Genomic DNA, 25,126 nt, shown 5'->3' with positions numbered 1-25,126 from the left:
ACTAATGTATCAATTTGAAGTCATTCCATAGAGTTTTTCATAGAAGTTGATAGTGTAATCCCAAAATTCATATAGAAGGCCAAAGAGCTAAGAATAACAATGATAATTATGAAAACGTAGTACAAGGTAGAAAAAAGTCTCCTGCCAGATACTGAAACTATCATTATTAGAACAGCATAGCATTAGGCCAGAGATGCATAGCTAGACTAAAACGACAGAACAAAGAGCAGAGAAACAGATCCATTCCAGCATGGACATGAAATATCAAAGAGATGCCATCACAATTGGCAGGGGGATGATAGGGGAAAAGTAAATCCCTACCCAAGACTAGCTACAAAGTAAAAGGGGATTTACTTTTTTTTTTTTTTTTTTTTTTTTGAGACGGAGTCTAGCTCTGTCGCCCAGGCTGGAGTGCAGTGGCCAGATCTCAGCTCACTGCAAGCTCCGCCTCCTGGGTTTACGCCATTCTCCTGGCTCAGCCTCCCGAGTAGCTGGGACTACAGGCGCCTGCCACCTCGCCCAGCTAGTTTTTTGTATTTTTTAGTAGAGACGGGGTTTCACCGTGTTAACCAGGATGGTCTCGATCTGCTGACCTTGTGATCCGCCCGTCTCGGCCTCCCAAAGTGCTGGGATTACAGGCTTGAGCCACCGCGCCCGGCGGGGATTTACTTTTTTATTGTCTTCCCCCATTGATGTATAATGCCACCACTAATTCCTAATTATAATGCCACCTCAATTTCTGACAGGTGAGACCTAAATGTGAAAAGCAAGATATGTAGATATATTAGAGGTATAATGCTGCCTCCAGGTTCCTGATCTGTAATCCCACCTCAGTTCCTGATTGATTAGACCTAAATGTGAAAATTAAAATATAGAAAAACATATCTTTATAACACAAGAGTAAGAAAATTCCTAAACAAGAAAAATACCTATGCCTAACAACAACAAAAAAACTCTGCCACGTAGAAATAAAAATTTTTGTGCAAAAAAAAACACATGAGCAAAACTAAGATAAACCACAGACTTGAGATATTGTCAAGACTTATGACTAACAGATGATTATTATCCAAAATATAAAAGGACACCTACACATCAACAGTAATTTTTTTAAAGCTTAACAACCAAAAAGAAAAATGAAAGTAGGATAGAAACAAACATTTCACAGAGGGAAAATAGTCAATATGCATATGAAAAGATGTTCAGCCTCAGTAGTAATCAGGGAGATGTGCAATAAAACTTTAAGGAGATGATATTTGGATATATTAAAATTTATAATCTAACAATACCAAGTTTTATGAGGTGAGCTGAAAATGAAACATTCTTATATAAGAGCATAAGTGAGTAAGGAATGCAGAAGTGTATAAAATAGCAAAACTACTTTTGAAAATAAGCTGACAATATTTAATAAATTAAACAAATGTATACCAAAGACCTGGCAATTCCATTTCTAGGTATACACCCTAAAAAAACTGTGGATAGGGAAGTATCCATGTGGAAGTCCATGTGGATAGGGAAGTATACATAACTATGTCCTGATATCACTCCATATAGCAAGACTTGAAAAGAACCTACATAGCCATCAAGAGTAGAACATATACATGAATTATGGCATACTCACTAAAGAATACTACACATTGTATACTTACATCAGAGTTACATATATAAATATGAATCATCTCAAAAGCAATATTGAATAAAAAAACTGTTGCAAAATGACATAGAATGATACCAAATTTTATAAACTATTAAAACATGAAAAACACTATATATATTTATCAATACAAACATATGTATCAAAATATAAAAACATGCATCATGGAAAAATGAGCAGTAAATTCAGAATTATAATTAACTCTTGGTAGTGATGGATACAGCCTCACAACAAGGTATACAGTAAGTTTTAATTATCTTTGTAATATTTTTTCTTTAAGAAAAGCAGAGCTAGAAAAATGTTAAAATATGATAAAACTGGATGGTGCATACATGGATATATGTTATTATTCTCTATCACTTGCAGTTTTTTAAAAATATTTTCTAACAAATTAAGAAAAATTATTTTTTAAAGTCTAATTAAGCACAATGAACTCTAGGAAGCTCAGTTCAATCCTCTTGGCCAAAAAGGAATACCACAAAGAAATAATGTTTAATTAATTTTTATAATATGCAATCATCTTTGCTATTGTAAACTCTCCTCAAAACCCTTTTTCACTAATTCACACAATGCGTATCAGCCTTTTGTATTACTAATCCCAGCATACGATTATCGATTAGTCAGTTTACTTTATAACATGCTTAATTACCCAGCAAATCTCCATTCTCTGTATTGTTTTGCCTTATATTGGCTATAGGGTTTATTTAATTGTTTTCTGCAGTTCTTCTTGTAGCTGAAAATTTCATACCTGGGTTGGCTGATACTTATTAAGTTTAAAAGGAAGTAACCTTCATGGTTACAACAGAATTGTGAGCAGTATTAGGCCTTTGCTGAGACCACAGCGCCTATGTGTAGCTTCCATTTCTTCAGTTATACAGTATTTTTATCTAAGTCAACAGCCTGTGCAGGCATCTTATGATATGAAATCATAAGAGAAACCAGCTACATAGACTAGGGGAAAAAATATAGAATGCCTTTTAAATTGTTACAAGAAAAGAAAGAACACTATACACAGGAGGAAACTGAATATAGAAAACAGAGCATCTCAATTCTGTTCTGCCACTCACTGTGTGGCCTTAGACCTTAGGCAACCCACTTCCCCGTCTCTCAACCTGGGTTTACTCATGTGGAGATAATGACACTGCCCTGCAAATCTCAAAGGATTGGTGTGATGGCTGAAAGAGATGATGCAGGAGGAAGTGCTTTGTGAACTGAAAAGCATTTCAGAACTACAAGCGGGACTGCCATTATTCTCATCCTTTCAAAACTAAAGAGTGTAAAATGGATATACTAAAATTCTTTGAAATAAATAGATTAAGGAAAATTAACTTGATGGCCTCAGCAAATGATGGTTTGTAAATGTGTGAGTCTATCTGTCACAGGAAAATTTCCATGAAAATACAAACACCTGCTAATAACATTTTAGAGAGGAACTCTGTTAAAAGTAGAAGTATCCAAGGAAGTTGAAGAAAGGTGTTTTAAATATCATCTTCCAAAATTATTCAAGGAGTAAATTAAATGATTATTGCAATTTGTATGCAAAGACTAAGGTAGATACTTGGTGACAGAGGGTGGCAAGATGCAAAATACTGTGTGTTGTTGCTTTCTTTAAAGCAGTGGCTCTTAAAGTGAACTCAGTGGACTCCTGAGATCCACGAGAACCTTTCAGGAGTTCATGAGGGCAAAATTATTTTCATAATGATATTAAGATGTTATTTACCCATTTTCTATGTTAATATTTTCACAGATGATATGAAAGCACTGGTGGGAGAATTGCTAGTAGCTTAGCACAAATCAAAGCCTTGGCATCAAACTTTACTGAGTCATTGTACTCTTCACTGCCATGCACTGTCATTAAAGCAAGCAAAGTCTGTTTTATTTAAGAATATCTTTGATGAAGTAGTAAAAATCTTAGTTCCATTATATCTCAAATTAAATGTGTCTTATTCTGTGTGGTGAAATGGCAAATACACATAAAGCATTCACTGCACACTGGAGTACAATGGTTGTTTAAGGAACAGCACTCCTGGTTGTTTCAGTTGCAAGCTGAACTAGCCAGTTTTTTCTATCAAACACTTTTTCTTGATGGCACAACTGACAGATAAACTATTATTAGTTAGACTTAGATTTTTGGTAGATACTTTCACAAAAATGGACTAAGTTAATCTGTCACTTCAAGGAAAACAACGGACAGTATTCATTACCAATGATAACATTAAAGCTTTCAAGCAAAAAACAGAAGTTTGAAAAACTTAACATCTGTCACTGTGACAGTTGTAAGAAAGCCTTATATTGTCACTGTAAGAGCTTACTAATATCATGATTTTTCTGATGACAGTAGTAGTAATATTAATAAATGGGATTTGTTTATGCTGTATAATAAAATGCATAAACATGTGGAAGATATATACAACCCAATGAATCAATATTTTCCAAATGACCAATACATGTATTGGTAAAAGATTTATTCAAAGGTGCAAGATAAACCAATGGATTTTTGATGGAGAAAATACAAAAAGTTCATTGATATGGCCTCAGATTCCACATTGTAACTAGTGTATAGGAAAGTACTGCTTGTTGAGTTTTGGTAGAATATCAATATAGTATCAAAGAAGAATGTGCACAATTATCCATCAAAAGTGCTATAGGATATTCATCCCTTTTCCAGTCAAAATGGTGAGTTAAAGCAAAAAAAAAAAAAAAAAAAAAAGGAGTGGTTGGTTAAGTGAAGTGGAGTGATGGAGTGGAAAGTAAATTATTGAATTCCATCACATGGTTCCTTAAGATGACTTGTGCACATTACAATACATATTGTGACTCACATGTTTCAGTGTGATTTTGCTTCCAAAAGATAAGACTTGTTAAGTATTCTTATGCCCTCAGGCTACTATAGCCACTTTGTCCCTAACTGGGGATAAGCATCTCCCCTCCTGTACCCCTTTATCATCCTTAGGCAATGGCTGATAGGGATGGAAGTATGAACATCCAGCTCATTTAATTTGGGTTTGAACAGACAAATAATTCATACTCCAGAGCTTTCATGAAGGTTTAGACTAAAGCTATCCTGGAAGAGACTTTGTCTAAAATCATACCTCTTCTTCCCCATTCCCTTTTTATCCCCATTCTGTCACTCCCTAACTGATTGCTCCTTTTTTTATTTTGTTTTGTTTTTTGAGATGGAGTCTTGCTTTGTTGCCAAGGCTGAAGTATGGCACAGTCACAGCTCACTGCAGTCTCGATCTCCCAGATTCAACCAATCCTCCCTCCCCAGCCTCCTGGGTAGCTTGGACTACAGCCATGTGCCACCATGCCCAGCTATATTTTATTTTATTATTTTATTATTTTATTTTACAGATAAGGTCTCACCATGTTGCCCAGGCTAGTCTCGAACTTCTAGGCTCACACGATCTTCCTGCCTCAGCCTCCCAAAGTACCGAGATTATAGGTGTGAGCCACCATGCCTAGCTGTTTCTCACTGTCTTAATAAACTATTTGCAAACAAATCTTCATCTCAATGTCTGCTTCTGGGGAATTAAACCTCTGAGAGCTAGCAACAGGTCATTCTACTGCTTAATCATTGTGCTCTTTGATTTTCTGCTAAATGATAATCAATTTGACTACCACAGTAATAGGAGAGACAATGTAAAATTTCTTTTTATAGCAACACAATTATAGCTAATTGTGAAGTGGAATAAGAAAGTTTAACTCTGCCAACAATAACAACAAAAAACAAATGTTAATTATGATCTTTGATTCATTTCTCCAAAAAGGGCATTATCAGGTACAGTATCATTGAGTCTACAATAATTGTAACATGCTTTTTGGTAAACTGGCTAGATGGAAGTAATATAGCAATAATGTGATGGGATAGAATGGAGAGAGTTACATTGAAAATACATGAGTAAATTTATTGGTCAAGATAATAATCAGTGGAGAAGATGAGACTGGAAATGCCAGTAAAAAGGGGAAGTGATGGGTGGATTCAAGATATGAATCCCTGGTTAGCCATTGACTTCAGATGGGCTAACCAGGAATCCCCTCATTAAGAGATTATCTGCTGTTGAAATATTTTTATGTTCATGTTTAAAACAAACAATTCTGAAACACAAAATAATTCTATTCCTCTATATTCAAGAAAACATACTAACCACAAGACAACAGCATATAAATAAAATCCACATACTTCCATCCCTACCAGTCACAAACCTGAAAGGCTGTCAAGGTGGGGACAGGAGCACTTGGAACACAGGCTGGAATACAACATGTGTCTGGCTCAAGTACTTAACTTGATAAAGTCAAGTCTATTTCTATCAATTTGTATCAGGAGATGAATAGGTTCTCATTTAAAAAAAAAATGAAACTCAAAAAGAAAAACTTTTATTTTTTTTAAAAAAATCAAAGGTGTCAAATCTGGAAATACCTCCCAAAAGCCAGGAAACACTGAGTTCTAAGCACAAGAATCAAGATAGCTTCCTTGATTCATCTGGTCCTTGAGACCAGATGGCCAAGACCAGTACAGGCCGACAGATCACATCTTTCAGGTGTGTGTTTGAAGTGCAAGAAGACTGGGGAACAAGTCTGCAGAAGTATCCATTCCCAGAAACTGACCGTACATAAAGTTTGGTGAGTTTTGTATGAAATTTCCTCTGTTGGGCAATGGCAGCATTTATGCCTCTGAAACTTTGTCAAAAATGCATAAATATTCTATAGTTATTTGCAGAAGAACTACATTTAAATATAGCATATCCTATATCCTATGGAGATTCATCTTCTTGAGTTAACAAAGGACCTCTGCCATCTTAGGTGAAAGGTATTTTACTATGTTGTAAAAAAAAGTAGAATACATGTAAAATCAAAGGTAAAATAATTTATACCTTTCAAAAATGACCAAGAAGTAACAGTTAAACATGGTGCAAAGAGGTAATTCAATAAGCACTAGCAATGCTTGTATGTGTGTGTGTGTGTACAGCCCGAAACCTCAGAATTGCTAGTTTTTTTAACTACCTACTATTAATGTCATACTCAACCCTGATTTTTCATACCAACAATTTACCAACACACTAACAGTTTACAAAACATTCAGTTATTCTATGGGGTTGCCTTTATCACAAAGTAACTTCTTTCCACACTGATGACAGATATAATGCAATAGAAACAAAAATTAATTCTTACTATTTTTATAACACTTTTTTAAAACTATTGATTTAATAACCCTCAATTTCCCTTTGAAAGGAAATACTGAGAGTATTTAAAGTATCCTGACCATGAAACAGAAACTTAGCATAGTAAGTGATACATATGTACCCATTGATACAATCTGTATCATGATACATGATAGAAGCATGTGAAATGATTTTATCAGTTTCTGGCATGCAAATCACAATCAGGTGATCAAGGTAATTGCTTTTCCTTATGGTTGAAATCATCCCTGGTTTTCTGATAGGAAAAGTACCGTGGAATGTGCTAAACTGGTTCCAAAGGTTGCCACACCAACTCACCCTACTCACATTCCCACCATCTCCTTCCATCTTTCTAGGGTTGATTGTGTGGTTTAAGTGCTTATCATTAGGAGAAACCTCAACAATGGATAAAATTCGATTTAGTGAAGAATTTCCAGGACATTTGACTAAAAGAGAAAAGGAATTATCACATATATTAAAATAATCTGTATCATTAGTACACACCAAACTTTTCCATTTCAGAGGCAAACGTTTGATAAAGTTCAATTAGAATCATTTTTTCACTTAGTATGGAAAATGATTCTAAATTCTGCCCAAATATGTGGGGATGTTGCATTGGAGAAATGCTCAGAAAAAAAGCCCGAGTGTAAAGAACGGAAGATTATGTAAGCTTTGGTAAAAATCTCTGTGTTACATTTTCTCAGCTCTTAAATGTAATTCCAAAAAAGACCCTGGACAGTGTGGTATGGGCTAGCATATGTTTTATTTTCAGCTTTATGGAACAACAGGGATTTGCAAGCTTTAATAAATTCCCAACTATAACCACAGAAGATCTCTTTGGATTTCACCAAATAGAAAACAAACAATAATGAGTTGCTGGGGTGACAGGGTCTTTATTTGTTATGATGGCACAGAAAAAGAAATGTGTGCCTAGGGCATTTGTTTTAATCATGAAAATGGGGAAACTAGTGCTCAGCATTCTTCATTGCTGGATCATTCTTACAGCCAATTAATTAATGTGAAGAACAGCTTCTTGTCTTGTAAATAATTCATTTCTTCACTTCGCAAGTATCTACTGAGGTCTGATACCAATTCAAACATTAGCAAGGTCTTCCATACTTTAGATCACACAGAAATTTGAAGAATAAAGAGATTCAAAAGGGAAGAAATGCAGAAAGAAGTGCAACAAGATGAAATATTTAGTTTACCCCTAATTTTAAGACAGTTACTATGCTCATAAAAGTGTTTTATATGTAATTTCAAAAAATATTTAAATAATCAAACCTCAGTTTATCCTGAAAGAAAATAAACATGGGAAAATGTCAGCTTTGTCTGACAGAAAAACTTTAGGCTGAGGTGGTGGTATATATTTGTTTGTTCATTCCACCAAATATTTTTCCACCAAATATTTGACTACCATACAGGTGCTAGGTTCAGTGCCAAGCTATGCAGATTTTAAATTGAAAGCTGCTCTCATGGAGCTTTCAGTTTACTGAGTGTGTATGAGAGTAAGAAACGGTAATCAAACACTAATGAGTGTGCAATTACAAACTGAGATACAATCTAAAGAAAGGAAGCACAGGTCTGGGAATATTTGTAACAAAGGTACATGTCTTAGGCTTAGGGTTACTGAGGAAGGGGGATCAAGAAAAACTTATTTCAAGAAGAAATGCTGAAATTGATAACTAATGAATGGGTGCAAATTAATGCGAAGGGGGTGACATCTGACAAAGGCAACAAAATGTATAGAAGCCCTATGAGGTAGGTAAATAAGTAGTGTGTGTGTGTGTGTGTGTGTGTGTGTGTGTGTGTGTGTGTGTGTGTACATACAAACAAAAAGAAAGCTTTTATAATACTGAAACCAATAATTTTTCAGATGTCCTATCAGCAACCAGATTACTTAATCTGTCTGCCTTTGCAAGTACTTAATAACTGACAACAAAGTGAAACATGGATCTGTCTCCATTTCTCAAATGCAGGAGGTAAATTATTATGACGTTTTACACCATCATCTATTTCCTGCCACTACAATTAATGCATTAGTGCTTAACAAACTTAATACTTTTTGTGAAATGAAAATCATAATATCAAAACCCCATTTTCATAACTGTAGCCTTCACCCTTAACAGTCACAGGTCTTCTTTGATTTTCTCAAAAAGGCAAGCTCTATCCCTCCTAAAAGTATTTACCTAGACTTTCTCCCAATTTTTTTTTTTTTTTTTTTTTTTGAGACGGAGTCTTGCTCTGTAGCCCAGGCTGGAGTGCAGTGGCCGGATCTCAGCTCACTGCAAGCTCCGCCTCCCGGGTTCACGCCATTCTCCGGCCTCAGCCTCCCGAGTAGCTGGGACTACAGGCGCTGCCACCTCGCCCGGCTATTTTTTGTATTTCTTAGTAGAGACGGGGTTTCACCGTGTTAGCCAGGATGGTCTCGATCTCCTGACCTCGTGATCCGCCCATCTCGGCCTCCCAAAGTGCTGGGATTACAGGCTTGAGCCACCGCGCCCGGCCTCTCCCAAATTTTTAACAAGAAAAAATAACTCCTAATCACCCACCTGATCAGCTTAATATTACTTCTCCAATTAGGCCCTCCCTGCTTGCTCATTCTAAAGAAGGTTGTTGCCTGGTTTTTTTTTTCCCCCTCTAATACCAGTTGTCAATTTAGTGTGTTTATTTGTTTAATCTGTCTTTCACAACATAAATCCCATGAGAGAAAATATTCATGACTATTTTATCTACCGAGAGCAGCACATATGTTAAGGGCTTAGTAAATATTTTTTGACTGAAAGTGAATAAATAAATGATGACTGAGTACTGAAGTAAAACAAAGTCAGAGAACTATGAATAAATATGTATTATAATCTTCATAAAAAAGCTCTGTAAGTGTAGGCAATTCGAATATAACTGAAACACTCTTCTGAGATTTTCTCAAGGAATATCATATGATACAACTCTCAAGTATAATAATTTTTTTCTATAAAAAACACTGCCAAATTTCAGTACACTATCTAGGAAGTCAATCTGAATCTTAAGACAATTCAAAATGGAAAACAGGAAAGGAGTCCTCAAGTATAAAAGCCCTATTAAACAAAATTACTTTCACACATAGAGACTTAATATCACACACAAAAGAAATGTTTAATAAATGTGGACTAGATTAATAAATATTTAGTATTTCTGTATTTTCTTCACAATTTAAAGTGTAGAAAAGTAACATGAATTTACATATGATTCCTCGACATAATTATTATTCTTATGAACTTTAAAGAAAAGTAAGGATATAGAATTTTTCCCAAAAAATTTGTAACATTCTCCTAGAAGCAGCTTAGACTCATGTATAGAACAAAGAATCTTCAATTAGGAGAGTAAAGAATTCACAAACACCAATAAAAATAGCCAAAGAATCCCATAGAAATTAATAATTAGTTCACTATATTGATTCATTTTGGAGGGTTTTTTTTTTTTTAAAGAAAAACATTTAGGTATATGTGAACTCAGGAGTCATAACCTGCAATGAACCCAACTCTGTAATGCAACACAGATACCAGAGATGGACTGTAAAGGCCAGTCCTGAGGTCAGCTAGATCTGACATGGAAATTTTCAATTTTCTGAACCAATAAATTCTTTATTTGACTTCTTTCTTGTTAGCCTAAGTTACATTAGATTTTTGACCCCTGAAATCAAAAGAGAATTAACCAATAACAAATACTAAGAACTCTTCACTCTTCACACTCCGAGTCATCAATTCCTTTTCCATTCCATCTCATAGAATGTTTTCAGAATGACAGTACTAAAATGAAAATGTGATTAGATCACTCACTCTATAGTTTCTGCTTGTTTACAGGATAAATATTAACCCTATAGCTTATCTCTGCTACCTTTACCTCCCCACCTACCATTCTAATTCATACGCACTGTAAGCCAACAATTCTGAACATTTACTCATTCTCTGTGTCTGTAATCCCCTTCTGAGTCAACTCCTCTGAAAGGAGTTACCTTCCTCCTCAGGCTGCATTAATGCTGGTACGATGTTCTCCCAATGCATCTTGCTTCTATCTCACTGTATTGCAATTTCTGCTTTGCCAGGCTGCCACCTACCCCTACTAGACTATAAACTGCTTCAGGTCAGAATTTCTCCATATTCCCAGTGAAAACATTGAACCTAACTCATCTTAGATGCTCAATAAATGTCTGCTCGATGAATGTACATTTTATCCAATGAATGTAGATTACATTCAATGCATGTACCTAAGTTAGCCACTTTTTAAAATGAGTAATCCTTTTACAGCATGATTAATAAATACAATCTCTAATATTTAAAAAAATAGGTTATTAGTAAAAATGACCTTATATAATTGGTGGTTAAATACCTTTGTATATAAATAAATGTGATCTCATTTTTAAAATGTCACAGTTCACTCCCTGAAATAAATACCTTAAATTACTTTTTTTAATAATGTTAGGTTCAAAATACTCTCTAACATTTAAAAGGAAATCAGAATTTGAGGAAATACCCATACAAAGTGAGTGGTATTTGACAAACTGACTATATAATAATTTCACTGAGATGACTTCTAGTATCAAATACATGAAAAAGATAATCGTAACACAAAAAGGTTATTCAAAAACTTGACTAAGAAAAAAGTCACCAATAATTATTTTATTCAGGGAGTAAAAGTTATTAATTGTCAAAATATGAATTTTAAATTTGAGAAGATTTATAAGTATATATTTGTTTGAACAGTATCAGACTGGCCTTTTATTGGTTTATTGGTATTTAGTGCCAGCACTTATAATGTGAACTTAGCAACAGAAGATAATTCTTATGAAATCAATATTCAACTTACACGAAATAACTTAAAAACTTACCAACAATATTCTAATGATTAAATACCTTTACCAAACAATGTCTAATGAAAGTCCAAATGTAAAAAATTAAAAATTCAAATTATAGAATATAATTTTTACACACAAATTGTTTTGTAGCACCATCTTACAAAGTAAACATTATGTTTATTCTGTAGCTAAGATTTCTCCCCACAAGCAGAACTTGTTTGCAATATACAAGAAGACAACCCATTAACAAGTAACTTTAAGTAATGTAGTTGGATGGTCATTATAATACAAATGGTGCTATAAATTTCCCTTTAAGTATTGTTTTAGCTACATTCCACAAATCTTGATGTGTTTCCATTTTCATTTTCATACAGTTAAAAATATTTCCTTAATTCTTTTTTCTTTCTTAACCTCTGGGTTATTTAGAGGACAGTCATTTAATTGACAAATATGTAGAGATTTTCTACAAGTCCTTCATTATAGACACCTAATTTAATTTCATTAAACTCAGATAATATTCTTTGTATGATATAGATACAGATGTCAGTTACACCAGATTAATAGGGTTGTTCAGGTCTTCTATGTCTATACCTATTTCTGTCTACTCTGTCCATCAGTTATTCAGAAGGAATATTTAAATCTCCAACAAAAATTGGATTTGTGCCTTGCTCCTTGAAGTTCTGCCATATTTTGCTTCAAGTATTTTGATGCTGTTATTAGGTACATAAATGTTGTATTTTATGGCCTTCTTAATGAACTAAGCCTTCTATCATTATAAGATAATCTCCTTTTCCCCTGGATATATACAACCATGACTGGATTTGAATCTACCCTTTTGCTACTTGTTTTCTATTGCTTTTATCTGCCCTCAGCCTCTTTTTTCTCTTTTTCTACTTCCCTTGGATTAACTGCGTATTTTATATTATTCCATTTTATCTGCTTTCTTGACTTCGTAGCTATAATTCTTTTGACTGTTGTTTTAGTGGTTGGTTCACAGTTTATACTTTTAATTTATCATGAACTGTCTTCAGGTAATATTATACCACATCATACATAGTATAAGAAATTTACATCAGTATTCTTACATTTCCCCCCTCCTAGCCTTTGCACTGTTACTATTATAATTTTACTTCTATATATGTCATGAAGTTCACAATATATTTTTATTATTTTTTACTTAGTCAAATAACTTTAAAAGAGACTCTAAGGGGAGAAAATTACCATTTTCAGTGTCATTTATTCCTTTATATAGTCCAGGTTTCTAACTGATAACATTTTTCTTCTGCCTGAAGAACTTTCTTTAGTGTATCTTTCAGTACAGATCTACTAGTGATTAATTTTTTCATCTTTAGTTTATCTAAACAAGTTTTTATTTCATCTTTACTTTTGTAAGATATTTTCACTAGGTATAAAATTCCACGTTGATGGCTGGAGATGGTGGCTCACACCTGTAATGCCAGCACTTTGGGAGGCCGAGGCGGGCAGATCACCTGAGGTCAGGAGTTCAAGGCCAGCCTGACCAATATGGGGAAACCCAAGTCTCTACTAAAAATACAAAATTAGCCAGGCATGGTGGTGGGTACCTGTAATCCCAGCTACTCGGGGCTGAGACAGGAGAATCATTTGAACCCAGGAAGCGGAGGTCGCAGTGAGCTGAGATCATGCCATTGCATTCCAGCCTGGGCAACAAGAGTGAAACTCCGTCATAAAAAAAAATAAAAAAAATAAAAAAATAAAAAAATAAAAATTCCACATTGATACTTTCTCTCTTTCTATAATTTAAAAATGTTATTCCGCTGCCTCTGTGTTTCACTGTTTCCAAAGCAAAGACTCTTAACCATCTTTGTTACTCTGTACCTGATATATCTCTTTTTTTTTTTTACCTTCTTTTAAGATTTTCTCATTATCACTGGTATTAATCAGTTTGATTATGATATGCCTTTGTATCATTTTCTTGTGCTTGGAGTTTTTTTAGTTTATTCTACCTGAGTTTACAGTTTTTATTAATTGTCTTTCCCACCATTTTTTCAAATATTTCAGTCTAAAACTCTCTCCTCTTCATCAACTTGAATTACATGAATATTGAAGCACTTGAAATTGTCCTACAGTTCACTGATTCTCTCTTTTTTAAATTAGTCATTATTCTCTTTGTGGTTCATTTTGTGCAGTTTCCATTGCTATGATGTCACCTCATTAATGTCTTTCTTTGTAGACTCTAAACTGTCATATACCCATCCAGCTAATTTTTCATCTTAGGTCCTATAATATTCATCTCTAGAAGATAGATTTAAGTCTTTTTCATATCTTCCATTTCTGTGCTTCACGTGTTCAATCTTTCATCTCTTTTGAACTCATGAAATGTGACAATAACTATCTTAATGCTTTGTCTACTATTTCTCTCATTTCTGTGTGTGCTTTTTTTTAACTGATTGATGTTCTCCTCATTTTGTGTCATGGTTTCCTGTGTCTTTGCATAAAAAGTAATATTTTTACTAGCTCCCAAACATGATTTTCACCTTTTGGGGTGGTAAATATTCTTGTGTTCTAATGAACATCTTTGAGCTTTGTTTTGGAAAACAAGTTACTTGGGAACAGCAAATCCTACAGAAGTTGGCTTTTAAACTTTGTTAGGCAAAATTGGCACAGCCTTTAATCTAGGGTGAATATGCTCCACTACAAGGCAATATTCTTCTGTTTATTCTATCTGATGCTTCATGAGTTATGAGGTTTTCCACTTTCTGGCTGATAAGGGAACATGAATAATTCCCAGCCCTGTATAAATTCTGAAAATTATTCCCTGTGTTCTTTTGAGATGATTATTTCTCCAGCTTTTTGTAGGTTTCCACATGCTGATGGGTCCTCAGCTGAGGGCTGTACGCCGACCCTCTGCATATCTATGTAGTTTTCTCTCTGTGCATCTTCTCTCCAGTCAGTACTCTGTCCTGCAAACTCTAGCCACCTGGACCTCCCCACTCTCCCAACTCTGTCTCATCAACCCTAGACGACCAACATTCACCTGGGTTCTCCTCCCTGCTGGGCCCTGGAAAAAATCTCTTAAGGCAATCAGCTGGTACAGTCAAAGGGTTTACCTCATTTGTTGCCATTCTTAAAGGATCATTGTCCTGAACTGTCTGATATTTAACGTCTGAAGACTCCCTTTCGTACGTTGTATCTGGTCTTTTTTATTTGTTTCTAGAAGGAAGGCAAATCCAGTTCCTGTAACTCCATCTAGGCTGAAACAATTAAATGGCCATTCTCTGGGAATAGAAAGTAAGAACCTACAACACTGACGTTTCCATAACTCAGAATGTATAATAATTTTTAAATGGACAAAAAAGAACAAATATCCAAAAGAAGAAACCTAAATATCCTAGTTGATGGAATAAATATTTCTGCACCCAGACATAATGTCTGACACATAGAAGGCTCAAAATAAATACTAAATTCATAATTCCTTTGAAGCTAATTAAAATTAGAAAAGATAATTCAGTAAAAGGAAGAAGAAAACAATGCTATCCTGTGCCTTAGATACTGAATAATTAATTCAATTGGATGTCCTATAAGAATAATTCATAAAATTGTGTATTGTGTTTTGTTTTGATTTACTGGAAAATTACAAACTAGCATGCCATATTCACATGTATTTTACCTTCATCTGAAATAAGTTAAATAAGAACGATTTTATAATTTGTTTCTTTTATTTTGGCAATATTTAACATAACTAAGATAAACTATATATTACCTTGTTAATATTAATGGTTAATATCAATGTTAATATTAATTTTAATAAACATATTTAGGCAAGATTTTAAAACTATAAAATAGAAGAAATTAAGCAAAATTTTTTTTTTTTTTTTTTGGAGACAGAGTCTCGCTCTGTAGGAGAGCAGTGGCGCGATCTCAGCTCACTGCAAGCTCCGCCTCCCGGGTTCACGCCATTCTCCTGCCTCAGCCTCCTGAGTAGCTGGGACTACAGGCGCTCGCCACCGCGCCCGGCTAATTTTTTGTATTTTTAGTAGAGACGGGGTTTCACCGTGGTCTCGATCTCCTGACCTTGTGATCTGCCCGCCTCGGCCTCCCAAAGTGCTGGGATTACAGGCATGAGCCATCGCGCCCGGCCGCAAAAATAATTTAAAACAAAGCATTAATATAATATTTACCTATAATCATAGAAATTACACCTTATAAATGTATTAATCTGTTTCTTTAAAAAAAAAATTAGGATCATTTCTGCCATCATTCAGAGGGTTCAATTAGTCCAATCTGCTGTTTAAGATCTAGAGGCTTTATTCAGACAATATGCAAGATCAGTCACCTTAGCTCATGAGCTCTAAAGTAAAATAGACTTCAAGATAGATAACACCTCTGCGAATTACTTATGCTCCCTAAGCTTTACCTTCCTGATCTGTAAAATGATGATAATGGTATCTATCCAATAAAGTAGTTGCAATAATAAAAGAATGCATGAAGAGCACGTAACATAGTATTTGGCACTAAGCTGACTATTATTTTATTAGTTTAATGTTATTCTGCCTAGAAGTAAAGCCCTTATATGAAGAAGATGGACTCCAAAGCTGCATTGTCTTATATCCTATTCTCAAACGTTAAGGCTAGTCTTCTGGAATGTCAAGCTGTAATTTCTGGGGCTGCCATTAGTATTGCTTATGGAAACATAAGACCAAGTAAGGACACATAAAACTGGAGTAATTAGAAAACAATCCTGTACCATGAGGAAGAAGACAGTCTGGAAGTCTGGAAAAAGATGATGTATTACAGGGAAGAGAAGTTGAAAGGCCAAGGATTCACCCTATGGAACCTGTAAGGTTTTAAATCTTGGCTCCACTAGTTTACTTATGTTTGACTTTGGGCAAGTTACTTGACCCTATCTGTAAAGTGAAGACAATAGTAATACTTACCACATAAATTGTTAAGTTTCATTGACAATAACATGTATCACTCACTCACTCACTGTTAATATTATAAAAGCCAGGAAGATTAGAGAGTTAGAAAAGCATCAAATTCAAGGTTATAGAGATGGATTTTTTATTAAAGGAAGGAGTAGATTCCAGGGTCAATCTAATATAATTCTAGCTACTGTCTCTCTTTTAAGACCCAATCACAAATAATGAAAAAGAAAGGTTTTAGAGTGATAAAAGACCCATCAAAAGGTAAAATATCCACGCATGAAGATAGCTGTTATGACATAAGCTGAAGTGAAAGCTGACCTAACATAGACTTGTTACATGGAAAAATAGTTCTAATATTTTTTGATAATTTGGAATAGTATGTGGAAAAGTAAAAGTTTTGCAATCAGACAGACCTAGCTTGAGTAGCTTGAGTTCAGTTTTGCCACTTAGTAGTTGTTTGACCTTGAATAAGTTGATTATATCCTCTGAATCCTAATTTTCACAATTGTAAGACAGGCATAACAACAACTGCCTTTCAGAATGACCCTGAAAATTAAATGATAAAGTATGTAATGTTCACGCTATAACTGCAATAATAGTAGCTTTCACTTTCACTATTTCACCAATAGTGGAAAACCATTCCCAAAGAAACAGCAACTTTCCAATATCTCTGCCCCACTCTGAATGGACCACTGTTTTTGTTGTAACAGACCATCTTTCTCATAGGTAAATCTGAACTAATTCCAAGTCTCTGTCAATTTGAATAACGAGTTCGAATCCACATCGTGTTCAACATTAGCCTAGTTCGTTTGTTATCCAAACTATCGCTGAGTAAATACTACTTTACTTTCCCTGAAATCACCTCCTTCACTTATTTCCCTTACACAAATGTCACATATAATATTCTTTATGATCAGGCCTCAAAAGCCAGCATTCACTCTCCTAGGCCCTAATTTCAACATAGTCTATTCATACGAATTAACAATACACCATTGTTAATTTTCACCAACTTTCAAAAAAAATTGAATTTAATGCTCTCACACTTAATGACAAGACAAAGATAAAATACGCAAGAATTATGAACACCTCCTTGGCCGAATCTATCATATTTACCAAAATTTGGAAAACAAAAATAACACTCTCTTAAGGCAAGGGTTCTTAATTTAGGTCTAGTTGATTATGAGAGAAAACAGACAAACACATGATGCAGAATATCAACCTGATAAGACCAATTCTTTGCAATCTCTTTATCTCTGATGATCCTTTATGCAATCCAGAAAACTTCATCTTCTCCCACATTTTCAACTGCTTCTGTTTTACTGCCAACTCCCATCAATTTGGCAAAAAGATGAGAGCAGTAATCACTGGAGAAAATGTAGGGGGAAAAATGAGCCAAATCAACTGACTTTGTTTCAATTGTCTATTTAATCTGCCCAATGAGCAAGCCTAAGTGTTCTTGCTAAAGGTAATTAAGCGGTATTTTGTAATTCCTGTTTTTTTTTTTAAGGTCTTGTTTTAAAAGTGTCTTAAAGGTGTTCTATAATGAAACACTTTTTGTCCTTAAGGAAACAGCTTTTGTCCGTAAGGAATAAGGTAGAAATAGATGCTAAGGTAATAATTTGGCATTACCATCTTATTTTCACAATAATGGATGTTTTGACATTGACAATAGATTTCCTCATTAGTACAATCAAAATTCAATTTGAATAGAATTTTAGGAGTAGCTCTTAAGGAAACAAAGGGTATCAATAATATAGAATGTTTCCTCAAGGATGTATAGCTACTGCTATGTTTCCATTTCTTCTAGTCAAAAATCAATGTCACACTAGGCTATAATGAATGGCTGCTTGTCAGCTGCACTTAAACTGACTGAAACTCATCATTCCTTTAAAATCTGTTCTTCTAGAAAGAGTAATTTAATAACTTGACTTATTTACGTTTGATTCAGACATATAATCTAACCATGGCTTAGAAAGCATTTTACACATAAGAAAAAACAAGCTGTCTTTATTAGTGTTAGAGATGTTTACAATATAGTCAATTTTTAAAGGAAGAACAGAAACTGTAGTCAATTATTAGATACATATTCACACCTGTTGTCTGTCATGTTTCAAACCCCTTAGGTGTGAGATGTAGTCAAGGCAAATAAAATGAAGAAGAACCAGCTGCAAAAACTGATTTTGTTCTCATATGGTAATTAAAAGGAAAAAGTGTACCATGTGTTGTATCTTTGACAATCCCATTATTTCATATCAAGGACAGTCCCATTTTCTTTTAACAGATTTGTGTTGCTGTCAAGTATGTTATAAAGGCTAGCACTTGTAGGTCCGGGCTATTGACCTAATTTATATTGGTAGTCTGTCCAATTACCTTTGCTAAATTTCTCCCTGAAGCATACTAGTCTGATGTCAGAAAAATTAAACATTTTCATTTTCATTCTCACTCCAACCCCCATACTTAAGTCACACTTAATGTGATTTTTTAAAAATCACATTAGACATCAAACCTAGTCAGGCCATGTCTTAGAAAGACAGAGGTGCTATAAACACCAAATGCTTTTAAAATGCAAAGCACAGAGCATCTAAAACTATATGTGGTACAGTTACAATAAATGAACACTCACAATACATGTAAATGCTACACTGTCATGACCATATGCTTCTTGGAAAACCTTTAAGATAACAGTAACTTAAGTTACTGTTTGAACGGTAAATATTGTATTATGTTTGAATTGTGCTTAATTTACATTTAAGTCTTACTTTCAAAAAACTATTAATATGATTCTGAATATCATCAATAAGATTACATATACTTAAAGCACCTGTTAATACACTCCAAGTCACTATGGATGTGACTCATTTGAGGAATATATAATATAAAATAATTTGAAGTTAAAATAGGTCTTTACCAAAAAACGGTCACTTTAAAAACACATTGACCACTGTCTTCTATGTATTGAATATAAAGTATGATTTGCTTTGTAAAATTTTATTCTTGTACAACAACAAGCAATATGCAAAGATGAAAATACATAATCTTTGGAACTAGACAGAGATAGATGCAAATTCTGGCTCTAGAGCTTGCAAAAACAAGACCAAAAAAATGCTTAACAAAATTAATATCCATCTAACCTACTTGGCAAGGACAGCCCTACACATGAAATGATTCTTACTGATACAATGTAACTGCCACACAGAAGCGTTTGATTCAAGAAAACAAAATGCAACTTGTTATGGCATTTGTAGTTAAGTACCAAGGGTCTAGCCAAATGTATATTGTGCTGTAACTTTTATACATAAGTATAAAGTGTGTAAATATGTAAGTTTAAAGTGTGCATATATATATATATAAGTATATATACCTATATATACACTTTTCCACCAAGGAAGAAATTACCAGATTTTCTATGTCTCTGGATGATTTATAGAACTCAGTAACTTGAAACAAAAGGAAGTAAATATACTTCAGTGGGAAAAAAAAACTTTTTTACAGTCAATGAAAAGAGGTATTTGCAGGTATTGCTACGGTATTTGTAGCCTCTAGCAAAAACATGTTGTTAAAGTTTAAAATGTCCTAACATTATATGTGAAAAATATGACTCACCTGACCCAGCCATGGAAAATGCCTTTAACCAATCTGTGAAATAGGTTTTCTTTCTAGATCATGAAGAATTATTCACTGAGAGAGTTTTGCATCACAGAAGTGATATTTTTAATGAAGGCTAAAATGAAAACAATAATTCAGAAAATCAAATATTAGTTTCCCTTACCATAAACTTTTCCTGAATATGCTTTAGGAAAATAGAGATAGCAAAAACAAAGCAGAACAAGGACAGGTGTATGTTGCCCAGTGATCAGTCAGTTCAGTAATAAATCAGTCCCTTTGAGACACCGATTTTAATGTACAGCAGAAGTATATCAGCTAGGAGAAAATCCAATCTCTTCCAACATTATTTATGACAAAGCACTCCTAACTGAAGTCCAATTTGTTTGTGGAATTGCAGTCATTCTGATTCAACTAAACAATAAATGAATCTGCCTTTCATAGCTCCAACTCCAGAGCACAAAAGAAAACAAAAGAGAACTACATCACAACACTTCACAATCCATGGGCCCAGCTAAAGGAACAGTGGGAAAGCAGTTTTTGGAGTGTGCAAAAAAATCCAATGAGCTACAAAATACAATTCATTGACCTGAACCACCCATGTACTTTTTGCATTGGCTGTATTTCACCTAGTGAGCTATTCATAGCACACAAATGAGCTTGCTGGGAGCTTTATTACAATCCTTCTTCATTCTGAAGGCCTCGTGCATCACTGAATGCTGGACATCTCAGATGACCACTCAAAACACTCCTACAATTCAACCAAAGCCTATGGCACAACTAGATCATGATAATGACTAAAAAAGATAAATTCTGGGAGGCTAAAAACAGGAACAAGCTAGAATTCATCTATAAATTTATAACTATTCCTCAACTAATTAAGATTTTGGACTCTGACATACTATTTTCTTTCATAATGACTCTATTTAGAAACAATCTATTGTCCAGTGTTCTCTAACTGGTATATCTTAATTTGTTACATTTACTAAGTTGTATTTTACCAGGGAAGAAAAAGGAGATCTTAAAATATTTATTTCTGTCATATCACAAATCTCTTTTTGTGCACTTTTCTTGTAAACCACATATCTGAAGGTGAAAAATATTGTTACTAAAAAAAATTCTTATTATTCTTATGCCAACTAAAGAGTAGTTGTTTTGAGAAGAAACAACAGGAATTTAAAAATGTATGGCATGACATTGCCTTGGTCACCAGCCATTCAATCATTCCCGAGATACATATTCTGAATGTGAAATATGTATTATATATTGAATTATGAAATATGTATTATGCTAAAAGAGTTCTCTGTAATACTAATTCTCCATCTAAAACTCTTGTAGAATTAAAAACTATGATATAACTGAGGCATGTTGACAGGAATGTACACAGTACTAGTAAATTCCCAAGTTGTTAAAGTTTTATATTCTTGCATGGACTAGTAATTTCCAGAACAATAGGTTTTCCAGTCCTTCATGTGTTACATATATAATTTTAAAAGTTATATGCTTATAGAATTAAAGTGTTCAACTCTATATTTCTTATTGCTTTAACTAAATATTTACAAACTGCTTATAAGGAAAGAAAACTATCCATTTAGAAGAGAAAGTCATATTTGTCATTCATCACATAAACAGAACTAAAGGCAAAAAACACATGATTATCTTAATAGACTCAGAAAAGGCCTTTGATAAAATTCAACATCCCTTCATGTTAAAAACTCTCAATAAACTAGGTATTGAAGGAGCATATCTCAAAATAGTAAGAGCCATATATGATAAACCCACAGCCAATATGATACTGAATGGGCAAAAGCTGGAAGCATTCCCTTTGAAAACAAGACGAGGATGCCCTCTCTCACCACTCCTATTCAACACAGTATTGGAAGTTCTGGCCAGGGCAATCAGGCAAGAGAAAGAAACAAAGCATATTCAAATAGCAAGAGAAGAAGTTAAATTAACTTTGTTTGCAGATGACATAATCCTATATTTAGAAAATCCCACTGTCTCAGCCCAAAAGCTCCTTAAGCTGATAAACAACTTCAGCAAAGTCTTAGGATACAAAATCAATGTGCAAAAATCGCTAACATTCCTATACACCAACAACAGGAAAGCAGAGAGGCAAATTATGAGTGAACTCCCATTCACAATTCCTACAAAGAGAATAAAATACCTCAGAATACAGCTAACAAGAAAAGTGAAGGACCTCTTCAAGGAGAACTACAAACCACTGCTCCAAGAAATCAGAAGACACAAACAAATGGAAAAACATTCCATGCTCATGGATAGGAAGAATCAACACCAAGAAAATGGTCATCTTCCCAAGTAATTTATAGATTCAATGTTGTTCCCATTAAACTACCATTGACATTCTTCAAAGAATTAGAAGAAACTATTGTAAAATTCATATGAAACCCAAAAAGAGCTTGAATAGTCACAACAATCCTAAGCAAAAAGAACAAAGCTGGAGGTATCACACTACTTGACTTCAAACTAGACAAGGCTATAGTAACCAAAATGGCATGACACTGGTACAAAAACAGACACATAGACCAATGGAACAGAAGAGGGAACTCACAAATAAGACTGTACATCTACAACCATCTAATTTTTTACAAACCTTTTTCAAAGCACTGAAGTGCCAAACATAATATTTGTTGAAATTATCTAACTCCACAGATTGCAAGGCCATTTAAAACCAATTCACTAAGAAATAAAATTTGTGCATCAAGTTACCTCTTATTTGAGCTAAGCATTTTTTCCCCCAAACCACCCTCGCTGAATGAGATTTCTGAGTGATAAAGGCCTTTAAAACTCTGCTTTGGTGGCTATGAATGATAGAGAAAAGACTTAAAATGTAAAGTTTCTTGTCTGTTTCTGGTCTTTTGTTTTGTTTTGTTTTATTGATTTCAAAATAAAATGAATGGTCCTAAGCACTCTGGAATGATCCTGAAAGTCTTTGAATATATGCAAACCTGCAAAGGGTAAAGTTTACAAATATGAGCCATAACAAATATGGAACATTTTTGTTTTCACCTATCAATCTCTCATCTGGTAAACAGAAATGAACACAAAAATGCTATTTCATGGATGAAAACTCTCTGAAATAGGATATTTCACTACCTAATATTGTACTCAAAGTGCTGTTTTAAATCTAGGGCAGACTGTCAGAATACTTAATACCTAGTTTATTGCATAATTGATGAACCCAATGTATTAACATTTTATTAGCAAAAAGAAAAAATCAGGTTACATATACGTGCTCATTTAGCATGTATTTAGCTCATTTGTCCCTCTGTATACATGAGGGATTGGTTCCAGGACCACCCACATATAACTAAATCTGCACAACATAAGTCCCAGAGTCATCCTGCAGAATTCTCATATTAAAAAAGCCAGCCCTCTGTAACACAAGTTTCGTATCCCTCAAATCCAAGTCTGGTTGAAAGCAAAGCCACATATAACTGTGCAGTTCCAACTTGTGTTGTTCAAAGGTCAATTGTGTATTGTTTCTCGGAAAAATCTTCAGCTTTTTATCAACATTAATTTTTGCATAGCAAACATATATGTAACTCTCAAATGTAATTAACATAATGCAGTAAAAATTTTAATTATCCACGATCCTATACCCAAATATAACTACTTTACATTTTTAATCCATAATCTACAAGAACGCATCAAGGTTTTCTATACAGATGAAACTGCCAGTTAAATAGCAATTCCACCTCCACCCCAATTCCACTATTGTAACGACCACCACCAATACAAATTTTAAAGCATATCTTCCCACAGCAATCAAACTGGGCACCAATCCTTGGAGACAAATATGTCTTCTAAGCATGACTGCACATATCATAATTAAAGAAAACTAACAAACCTCAAGTTCAAACTGAATGTGTTCTTTTCCATGAGGATAGAATGCATTCTCAGATATATCACAGGCACAACACCGACAGCTGCAATTTGAAAATTTCACAGTATAAAATGAGTGAAACAAAAGAATGGTTGGAGAGGGAGTGAGAGAAAGGAGGGTGATGATCATCCATTTTACAAAAACATGCTCCACTTAAAATGATTCATTACAGCATTTTTTTTTTTACAGAGAAGTGCCACCTAATAACAAGTGAAAGTTTTTGTTAATTATACACTATAATAAGGGAATTAATTAGACTATAATTATTATAGTATATAATTTTAAATTTTCATATGCATGTACCATTTTACCCTAATAAAATCCTGTAAGTTACACATTATGTCACAAGTTTACAGAAGAAGAAAATGAAGTTCAGGAAAGGTGACTGAGCCATCCAGGATCTGAAAGATGAAGGAGCTAGGGATAGATGAGTCAGGACTTGAACTGAGGTCTACTCTTTCCAAATCTCATGCTTCGGTTAACACAAGCTTTCTTGGAACACTCAGAATAGAGACAGTGTACTTCAATAACTATTGTCCAAACCAAAAGCTTCAGAATTCTTTCCAAGAAAAGATTATATATCTATACAATGCTTCTAACAAGATAATAACTCCCACATACTAGTTTTGTCTGTATTCTATTGTTCAAAGCTGTAATTACCAAGGAATGTTTCTGGAAACAATAAATGCTTTTTTAAAAACTTTTCAAAGATATTCAATGAGCAGCATATTCCAAACAATAAATCATAACTATTTCTCAAAAAATTAAAATGAAGCATAGAGATTTATATTATACATTGTATATTCTTTCTTTGGGAAGTATTTTTATTTAAAACAAAAAATTAGTTGCTTGATTTAGACAGTATTCTAGCAAGCCCATTTAAACAAATGTTCTTTTTCCTTGTTTTAAAGTATTATGCTATTTAGGTTTATTCATACAAAAACATTTATTTACCAAAGTTACATAGTTACAAAATGGCATACATGAAAGTTAAACTTTGTTTTGCTTTTAAACCAAACAGACTTCAAGTTCTAGATCTGCAAA

The 25,126-nt window shown here is 34.0% G+C and overlaps 1 protein-coding gene across 15 annotated transcripts in view; it reads right to left on the bottom strand.

Moving 5' to 3' along the window:
• The window catches only part of LOC105475279 (inner mitochondrial membrane peptidase subunit 2), an 886,283-nt gene that overhangs the window by 570,889 nt on the left and 290,268 nt on the right, over window positions 1–25,126 (bottom strand). Inside the window, exons 5-6 of one of the 15 annotated variants that reach the window (XR_011622034.1) lie at window positions 20,176–24,125; window positions 350–17,936 (exon numbers count right to left, since the gene is read on the bottom strand). The exons of 13 other annotated variants lie outside the window; for them this stretch is intronic. Coding sequence is in view for 1 of the 2 variants with exons in the window: in XM_024790866.2 (XP_024646634.1) it covers window positions 24,038–24,125 (88 nt within the window). In the remaining variant the exon portion in view is untranslated. Of the gene's footprint in view, window positions 1–349; window positions 24,126–25,126 lie in introns of those variants that run through there. One more of the 15 variants, XM_024790866.2, reaches the window with a different exon arrangement.

Source organism: Macaca nemestrina, chromosome 4, assembly GCF_043159975.1.
Source record: "Macaca nemestrina isolate mMacNem1 chromosome 4, mMacNem.hap1, whole genome shotgun sequence".
Taxonomy (NCBI): domain Eukaryota; kingdom Metazoa; phylum Chordata; class Mammalia; order Primates; family Cercopithecidae; genus Macaca; species Macaca nemestrina.
The sequence above is the reverse complement of the archived record's forward strand: the minus strand, read 5'-3'. Positions and strand labels throughout refer to the sequence as shown.